This window comes from Dama dama, chromosome 20 (genome assembly GCF_033118175.1).
Source record: "Dama dama isolate Ldn47 chromosome 20, ASM3311817v1, whole genome shotgun sequence".
Taxonomy (NCBI): domain Eukaryota; kingdom Metazoa; phylum Chordata; class Mammalia; order Artiodactyla; family Cervidae; genus Dama; species Dama dama.
Genome location: NC_083700.1, coordinates 20,630,071 through 20,639,182, shown reverse-complemented (window position 1 = coordinate 20,639,182; position 9,112 = coordinate 20,630,071). Strand labels below are relative to the sequence as shown.

Sequence of the window (9,112 nt, the reverse complement as noted above, 5' to 3'; positions counted from 1 at the left end):
CGACAGTCGCGGAGGTCAATCATTTTTGAGACGCACAGATGGGGGCAGGTGGGCCCCGGCGCAACCAATGAGGAGAAGCATCTCCAGAAGGACCAAGCTTCTTGCCCAATGATGCCGGGAAGGCTGTACGGAGCTGGTTCGGAGCGGCAGCACTTAAGGCCAACCCAGTGTGGAGCTGGGCGGGGCGCAGTACTGAACGACGGGGGCATTGACCAATGGCGAGTGCGAAAGCGGGCAGCCCAGACCTGGAACGCGAAGGGAGCTGAGGGAGGGGGAGGCTGAACCGGAGAGAAGCAGGAAGTAGCGGCGGTCGTGGAGAGGGCGGCGGCGGCGGCGGCGGTAGCGGCCGGAGCCGTGGGGAGACCGCCGGGTCTCAGCCCGCACTGGGAGCGGAACAAGAAAGCGTGTCTGGGGTAAATACCCGCCTTTGGCCCCGCCCCCTGGGGGGGCGGGTAGATACCCCCGCCCCTCCCCCACTTGGTCAACTACCACCCCCCCCCCCCGGGCCGCCCCCCGGGATGGCTTCTACTGTGGCCCCGATGCCGCCCCTGTTCCTTGGGGCCGGTGGGCGAAACTCCCAGCCTGTTGAAAGCACAACCTCTAGCAGGCTAAACGTGGAGGGAGGGTCGGGGTCCCCAACTCCTGGCGCCCCCGGCCCAAGAGGTGTCCGAAGCGCGGCCCGGGGACTGGAAGCTGCGGGATGTCGCGACCTAAAATGGTGTCCGTGTCCGGGGCTGGGGGTGGGGGCGGGGGAACTGGGCCAGGCCGGAGCGGAGCCTGCACCCCGCCTGGGCGCGGGTCAGCGTCCGGGCCCGGACGGGACTCAACCTCGAGCCCCGGGCCGCGGCGCGCCTTCCGATTCCTCTCTGGTCTCGAGAGAGCCTCAGGAGTCCGCGCGGGGACGAGGCTGCGCTGCGCAGGGAGGGAGGGAAGGAGGTCGGAGTTGGGACGGACCCCGGCTGGAGAGCTGCGAGTCAGGCAGAGACTGTCCCCTCCCCACTATCTTTCCACGCCTCCCCTACTCCGGTATAGTCCTGGGCCGGGAGGTGCGGCGCGGCAGCTCCCTAAGGGCCTGGCCTGGCGGAGGCCCGTCCTTCCCTTCGCACGCGGGTGGGAACTAGAGAACGGCGGCGCGCCTCAGTTTCCCCTCTGACTTCTCCCATGTACACTCCGCCCCCTCCCCGCAACCCTGGACATGCTCCCCGCGCAGGTCCTCGGCAGATGGCAGAGACTTAATTCAGCTCGCTGCCCAGCTTGGCGGCAGCCTAATCGCCCCCGGCCGCCGGCCCCTCGCCCTCCTCTGCGCAGCAGGCCCCGGGCCAGGGAAGGGGACGCGGGGCCCCCACCCGACCCAAGCCAGTTCACCCTCTTCCTGTTCAACCCCTTCCTTTGGCTTTTGGGGAAGAACGGAGGGAAGGAGGGGGGCTGGAGCCCAAGAGACAGGGCGCAGCAGCCGCAGAAAGGCCTGGACTGTGGGGCGGGGGAAGCCTCTACGGCCTTGAGCTCCGCTGCTTGATCTACTGCCTGTTCCTGACTATCCGATGACCTCTAAGTCACTTGGACGTCAAAGAGGGAGTTGCTTGGGGGAGGCAAGTTCGTAGGTGTATTCTCATAGTCCCCATTGATCTGTGCTCCACCAGCCCACTTTTCTGAGGGCCGAAGCGGAAGGCGGCTCTGGCCTCTCAGGGTGGGAAGGGCGCCGGGGCAGGGGAGGGCTGCAGCCATCCAGCAGGGCAGACGCAAGGGTAGAGGGCTTTGTTTAAACCCAGAACCTGCAGAATTAAGTAGAGAGGGATGAAGGGAGGACTCCCCTTTCTTCCTCTAGTTGGTACCCTCTCCCTCCACCCCCACCTTGGTCCCAGCAATGCCAGCTGCCACCTGCTGGGACTCTCTCCAGTTACAGTCTAAAGGCTGGAAGGAGGTGAGAGAATTGGCCTGGGAAACGGCTTGCATCCTGGGCAGGGAATGTGGCAGGAAAGAGACTTCTTCAGTTGCTTCTTCCTAGATATAGAAACACTGTGGGGAGAGAGAGGTAGGGAACAGACCTGGGTCCCCCACAGGCTCTCGGCTGACCCTGTTGGTTTAGTACTGCTTTAGTCTCTTGGGATTTTTTTTTTTTCTTTTCTTGTACTGGGACAGGTGGGGGTTGGCTGAGCCTTCTGGGGCCACTGTAATGGGAAAAAAGCCAAGGGAAAATGAAAAGGGTGAGGAGTGTGAGTTGGGGATAACCTGAGGCGAGGCGCTCAGAGGAGAAATGACAGGAGTGAGGGGCCTGACTTTTACCTATTGTGGCAGCTGTGCTGGATAAGCTCATACCCTGGAGTTTTAGTCCTGAGAGAGCAAGATGGGGAGGCGGGGGCGGGGTTGGCGAGGGGAGGGCCAGGCACTCCTGGGAAGGCAGGTGAGGGAGCAGCAGGTGTTTGTGACAGCAGAGGCCTAGGCTGGGCCCTTGTGACCAGGCTGCCGGCACGGTTTTCCGCTGCTTCTTCTCTTTGTCTCTTTCTGTTCCTGTGTCTTATTCTTTCCATTTGGGTCTCTTGGGCAGCTTCCCTGAACCCACTTCTCCCTGTTCACCCAGCTAGATCTCCAAGTGCCAGTAATGACCCCAAGTGGCCCAGACTTGACCTTCCCTGACCCCTGACTCTCGTCTCTGACCCCAGCCCTAGATTTCCAGTGCTTTTTTCTCTCCCAGCGCCTTCTCGGCCTGGCATGTCCTTGTCCTAGCTGTAATAATCAATTATTCTGTGGGTTCTGACTCTCAGGTTTAGGGTTCATATCATGCTCAGAACAACCCTGTGTTAAACAAGTTGCTTGCCCGCTGTTTCAGACAGCAAGAGTAAGGCAGTTGAGTAACTTGCTTACACAGCAGGCTGTTGATAAGGCTGGAACTGGAATCGATCCTTGCATCTTGGCTTAAGTTGCTGCCCTTTTGTGCATATGGCCTTTCAGATCTTTGTGGACCCCCAGAAGATCCATGAAGAGTATGAATGGATCCCAGGCTGCTGTGAATGAGCTTTTAAACCTAGAGCATCGTGTACATTCGCCTCCTTAATAGTAGTATTGATTAGTTGATTGATTCTGTGCTGGGCACAGGAGGGGTTGTGGTGGTTTCAACCAGGACGCTTGCAAAGCTCCCTCCGTCTCTACTGTCTTATCTCTCAGCTGTGTTTCTGAGACGTCTCTTTTCCTTTGCTTTCTCTGGATCTTCTATGGATCTTTCTCTGGAATGTGCCTGCTACCTTCCTTTCCAGTTTTAGGGTTTGGCAAAACAGGTGCCTCCATCAGCTCTCTAGGATTTGCACTATGATGGAGGTGTACCTAAGTCAGTGTGCATGGGCTTCTGAGAGGGAATATATATGGAGATCCTGAGGGAGGAGATCCAGAGTTCCTGCTTTCAGACATCTCAGTTTCTCACTTTTTCCCCTGTTCTCAGGTCTGGGACCGACTGCCATGGGGGACATGAAGACCCCTGATTTTGATGACCTCCTTGCTGCCTTTGACATCCCTGACATTGACGCAAATGAAGCCATCCACTCTGGGCCAGAAGAAAATGAGGGGCCAGGAGGCTCCGGGAAGCCTGAACCCAGTGTAGGAGGTGAATCTGGAGAAGCAACAGCAGCTCCTGCCGGGGATGGCCCTGGGGGGCCCGCCCAGGCCTCTGACCATAGCCTGCCACCGCCGGACGTCTCAGCAGTCAGCGTCATCGTCAAGAACACTGTGTGTCCTGAGCAATCAGAGTCCCTGGCTGGGAGTTCAGGAGGGGAAGGGGCCCGGGTCGGGGGAGTGACGAAGGAAGGCCCTCTGGGACCTCGTCTGATGCAGAATGGTTTTGGGGGCCCTGAGCCATCCCTTCCAGGAACCCCACGCTCTCCAGCTCCTCCCAGTGGGGGTACCTGGAAAGAAAAATCCCTGGAAAGTAAAGCTTCGCTGGATCTGTTTACTCATTTTGGGCCTGAGCCAGGGGAGCACCCTGATCCTCTTCCTCCCTCTGCACCCTCCCCACCTCGGGAAGGGGCCCTGACCCCACCTGCTTTCCCCTCTCCCTTTGAGCTGACCCGGGAGAATGGCCCAGCCCTGCTGCCCCCCACTTCTCCCCCGCTGCTGGGGTCCTTGAAGCAGGAAAGCTGCAGCCCCCTTCATCCCCAGAGCCTTGCCCAGCCAGGCTCAGGCACTAGTCTTGAGGCCACGGGAGTCCCTGCCAGTGCGTCCCCCTCCCAGGCGGCAGGGGTGTCCTTCTTCAAGAAGTCTCCGGGGCACCAGAGCCCGCTTGCCTCCCCTAAAGGGCCCAGCTGTCAGCCCCTGAAGGAGGAGGAGGATGAGGGACCAGGAGACAAGTCTTCCCCGGGAAGTCCCCAGAGTCCCTCCAGTGGAGCTGAGGCTGCGGACGAGGACAGCAATGACTCCCCCGCCTCCAGCTCCTCTCGGCCCCTCAAGGTGCGGATCAAGACTATTAAAACATCCTGTGGAAATATCACAAGGACTGTAACCCGGGTCCCCTCAGACCCTGATCCCCCTGCCCCCTTGGCTGAGGGGGGTTTCCTGGCAGAGGCTAACCTCCTGAAGTTGTCCCCGGCAACCCCAGCCCCCGAGGGTCCGAAGGTGGTGAGTGTCCAACTGGGTGACGGCACAAGGCTCAAGGGCACGGTGCTGCCCGTGGCCACCATTCAGAATGCAAGTACTGCCATGCTGATGGCGGCCAGTGTGGCCCGCAAAGCGGTGGTTCTGCCCGGGGGCACTGCCACCAGCCCTAAGACGATGCCTAAGAATGTGCTGGGTCTGGTGCCCCAAGCCCTGCCCAAGGCTGAGGGGAGGACAGGGCTGGGGACAGGGGGGCAGAAGGTGAATGGCGCCTCGGTGGTAATGGTGCAGCCTTCTAAGCCGGCCACTGGGCCAGGGGCAGCGGGTGGCACGGTGATCTCACGGACCCAGTCCAGCCTGGTGGAGGCCTTCAACAAGATCCTCAACAGCAAGAACCTGCTGCCTGCCTACCGGCCGAACCTGAGTCCGCCGGCTGAGGCCGGGCTGGCCCTGCCACCCACGGGCTACCGCTGCCTCGAGTGTGGGGATGCCTTCTCATTGGAGAAGAGCCTGGCGAGACACTATGACCGCCGGAGCATGCGCATTGAGGTCACCTGCAATCACTGCGCCCGCCGCCTGGTCTTCTTCAACAAGTGCAGCCTGCTTCTGCATGCCCGCGAGCACAAGGACAAGGGGCTCGTCATGCAGTGCTCACATCTGGTCATGAGGCCGGTGGCCCTGGACCAGATGGTGGGGCAGCCGGACATCACGCCCCTGCTGGCTGTCCCACCTGCCCTTGGACCTCCAGCCTTGCCCGCCTTGGGCAAGGGTGAAGGGGCTGTCACCACATCCGCCGTTACTGCAGTTGCCGCCGAGGCCCCCGTGCTGCCGCTCTCAACGGAGCCACCCACCACGCCTGCCACCTCTACTTACACGTGCTTCCGCTGCCTGGAGTGCAAGGAGCAGTGCCGCGACAAGGCCGGCATGGCTGCCCACTTCCAGCAGCTCGGGCCCCCTGCCCCTGGGGCCACCAGCAACGTGAGTTACCTTTCACAGCCCCTCCCTGGGAAGGGGACAGCCAGGTGCCATGGGGACAGGGTCTAGGAAGGTGTGGGGGCTTGGTTAGAAGGAATGGGGGACAGGTCCCTCCTCACAGACTCACCTTGTTTTGACCCCCTCGACAGGTGTGCCCAACCTGCCCCATGATGCTCCCCAACCGCTGCAGCTTCAGCGCCCACCAGCGCATGCATAAGAACCGACCTCCCCACGTTTGTCCTGAGTGTGGGGGCAACTTTCTGCAAGCCAATTTTCAGACCCATCTCCGGGAGGCCTGCCTACATTTCTCTCGCCGCGTAGGATACAGGTGCCTCCCACACCTCCTCCCCATATGTCGACACTTTTCCTCCTGTACTTGATGGTCTCGTGGCTCCTGGGACCAGCCTTTTAGAAGGCGGGCCCGTCTCTCCTGCTGAATCACTCAGCCGTGCTGTGTTGACGAGTGCAGCCTGAGCTCTCTGCCTTTCCGTCACTCCCCACAGAGAGGAGCGAGCAGGGCCACCTCTGGAACACCAGCTCCACCTCCACAGGCCTCCCCTCCCGGACTGGGTTCTGTGGCTCCTTCCTCCACTTGCTCATGGTCCACTGCTGATTAACTTCTCAGGCCACCCGGTCCCCGAGAATGAGTGTGGGATTGGGGGTGGCTGTAGGGATGCCCCCCACTCACCGCTGTGCCTCCGACTTTCTCCCCAAGGTGCCCCAGCTGTGCAGTGGTATTTGGGGGTGTGAACTCCATCAAGTCCCACATCCAGACATCACACTGCGAGGTTTTCCACAAGTGCCCCATCTGCCCCATGGCCTTCAAGTCTGCACCCAGCGCCCACGCCCACCTCTACACCCAGCATCCCAGCTTCCACACGCAGCAGGCCAAGTGAGACCTGGGGAGGGCGCATAGGGGTGGGGTAGGAGGAGTGGGGATTGGGCCTTGATGGGGCAGGATGTTGGCACTGTCCCCTCCTTCCACGCAGGATGATCTACAAGTGCGCCATGTGTGACACAGTCTTCACTCACAAACCCCTCCTCTCCTCACACTTCGACCAGCACTTGTTGCCCCAGCGTGTCAGCGTCTTCAAGTGCCCATCTTGTCCTCTGCTTTTTGCCCAAAAAAGGACCATGCTGGAACATCTCAAGGTACAGGAGTCAAGGGACGGAGGTGGGGTGCTCAGCTGTATCAATCCGGGGTTAAGATCACACACCCCTCTGGAAGTGGGAGCAGGGGAGAAGCCAGGACTTGGGCAAAGCCAGGCCCTTCCCCCCAACAGCCACACGCCTTGTCTCCCTCTCACAGAACACCCATCAGTCTGGGCGCCCGGGGGAGGAGACCGCTGGGAAAGGAGCTGGGGGTGCCCTTCTGACCCCCAAGACGGAGCCCGAGGAGCTGGCTGTGTCTCGGGCAGGGACCGCTGCCCCTACTGAGGAATCTTCTTCCACCTCAGAAGAGGAGGAGCCGCCCAGCTCCCCCGAGCCCCCTCGCCCAAGCAAACGGCCCCGGCGAGAACTGGGGAGCAAAGGCATCAAGGGCGGGGGGGGCGGCCCGGGAGGCTGGACCTGCGGCCTCTGTCACTCCTGGTTTCCTGAGCGTGACGAGTATGTGGGTCACATGAAGAAGGAGCACGGCAAGGTGAGGGGCTGCGCTGGGCTGGCCTGTGTGGCCGTGGGGACGGGGTTCCAGGTGGGAGCCTGGCTCTGAGATCCCCCACTGCCTGCTCTCCTAGTCAGTGAAAAAGTTCCCCTGCCGCCTGTGTGAGCGCTCCTTCTGCTCGGCCCCCAGCCTGAGGCGCCACGTCAGGGTCAACCACGAGGGTATCAAGCGAGTTTACCCTTGCAGGTAACCTTCACCCTGTGCCCCTGTCCTCTTCTCTGTCCAGCAGGGTGCCCCCGACCCTGGTTCCCCAAAACACCTTCCCACCTGCCTCTTAGGTCTGAGTGGACTGACGGTTGAGGCCTCCCTCTGCTCAAGCCACGAGCCTTGGTCTTTGGGCTGTGCCCCGGCGCCCACCCCGCCCGCTCTCCCCTTTAGGTATTGCACAGAGGGAAAGCGCACCTTCAGCAGCCGCCTGATCCTGGAGAAACACGTCCAGGTCCGGCACGGCTTGCCGCTCGGGGCCCAGTCCCCTGGCCGGGGGAGTGCCCTGGCTCGGGGCCCTGGTGCCAGAGCCCAGGTAGGCGGAGGCCCAAGCTGCCAAGCGAGGACGGTGGGAGCGGGAGCCTGCGGGACGTGGACGCGGCCTCAGGGCGCGGGGTGGGGGTGCCGGGGCCGTGGGACCTGGACACCCAGTTCCTTTCCTCTCTTCTCCAGGGGCCGGGACGGAAGCGCCGCCAGTCCTCAGACTCCTGCAGTGAGGAGCCTGACAGCACGACACCTCCAGCCAAGTCCCCCAGGGGCGTACCCGGGTCGGGTGGCCACGGCCCCCTGCGCTACCGGAGCGGCGGCGCGGCAGAACAGAGCCTCGTGGTGGGCCTGAGGGTGGACGGTGGTGCCCAGCAGTGCCTCGACTGTGGCTTGTGCTTTGCCTCGCCTGGCTCCTTGAGCCGTCACCGTTTCATCAGCCACAAGAAGAAACGGGGTGTGGGGAGTGCCAGTGCCCTAGGCCTGGGGGATGGGGAGGAAGAGGCCCCTCCTCCTTCCAGGTCCGACCCAGATGGTGGGGAGTCACCCTTGCCTGGTTCAGGAGGCCCGCTGACCTGTAAGGTCTGTGGCAAGAGCTGCGATAGCCCTCTCAACCTCAAGACCCATTTCCGCACCCATGGCATGGCGTTCATCAGGGCTCGGCAAGGGGGCAGCGGGGACAACTAGGGCCCAGGCCTGGACTGAGCCCCTCCCTCTTCCTTGGGAGCCCTGGGTCACTGCTGCTGCCTGGTCCCTGGGCTGGGGAGCTCCATTATAATTCACGTTTTGTTCACCTCCTCTTCCGCTAACCCCCAAGGACAACCAGCTTTTGAGGATGGTAGTTACTTTCGGTCCCTCCTTGGGTCCTAGTAGAGTGGGTCCTCCATTCCTTCTTTCTGAGCCCAACACTAATTATTTTCTTGCTGCAGCCCCCCCATGTGGGACGGGGGGTGGTGGGGGGGAGGATGGGAAGGCCTGATACTGGGGTGGTCAGGGACACTCCTCACCTCTGTGGGCACGGATGGCGGCCCCATCTGTGTCCCAGCATGCCCTTCAGACTCACTGGCACTCCAGCCCCCCACCCCTGCAGTGCCTTTCACTTTTTTTTTTCCCCAGAAATCCAGGGGGGGAGGGGGGTTGGTGGGGTGAGTCCTGTCAAGGGGGACCCAGGGAGAGGAGGGGACAGGCTCTCAGGAATCCTTTATTCTTGTAGTAATAATACTAACAGTGGGGGAAATGGGAGGGAGAAAACCAGACCATTAAAACTGCTCGTGGTTTAATCCCCATTCAAGCTCCTCTTTTTATGTGACAATGTGGACGGGTCTGGGAGGGAGGTGAGTGACAAAGCTGGGAAGGCCCTTCTTGAGGGATGAGGTAGTTATTGACCAAGACAGGCAGGGAAAATGCAGTCTTCCTCCCGCTGTTCTG

General features: G+C 61.4%; 1 protein-coding gene across 1 annotated transcript; it reads left to right on the top strand.

Moving 5' to 3' along the window:
• Nucleotides 1–257: 257 nt before the first annotated feature.
• Nucleotides 258–9,046, top strand: ZNF687 (zinc finger protein 687). Its single transcript, XM_061120843.1, has 9 exons — nt 258–413; nt 3,434–5,556; nt 5,703–5,881; nt 6,269–6,445; nt 6,543–6,705; nt 6,863–7,195; nt 7,290–7,402; nt 7,595–7,736; nt 7,874–9,046. Exons 2-9 carry the CDS (start codon nt 3,451–3,453, stop codon nt 8,369–8,371), a joined length of 3,711 nt encoding a protein of 1,236 aa, XP_060976826.1. The 5' UTR covers nt 258–413; nt 3,434–3,450; the 3' UTR covers nt 8,372–9,046.
• The last annotated feature ends 66 nt before the right edge of the window (nt 9,047–9,112 follow it).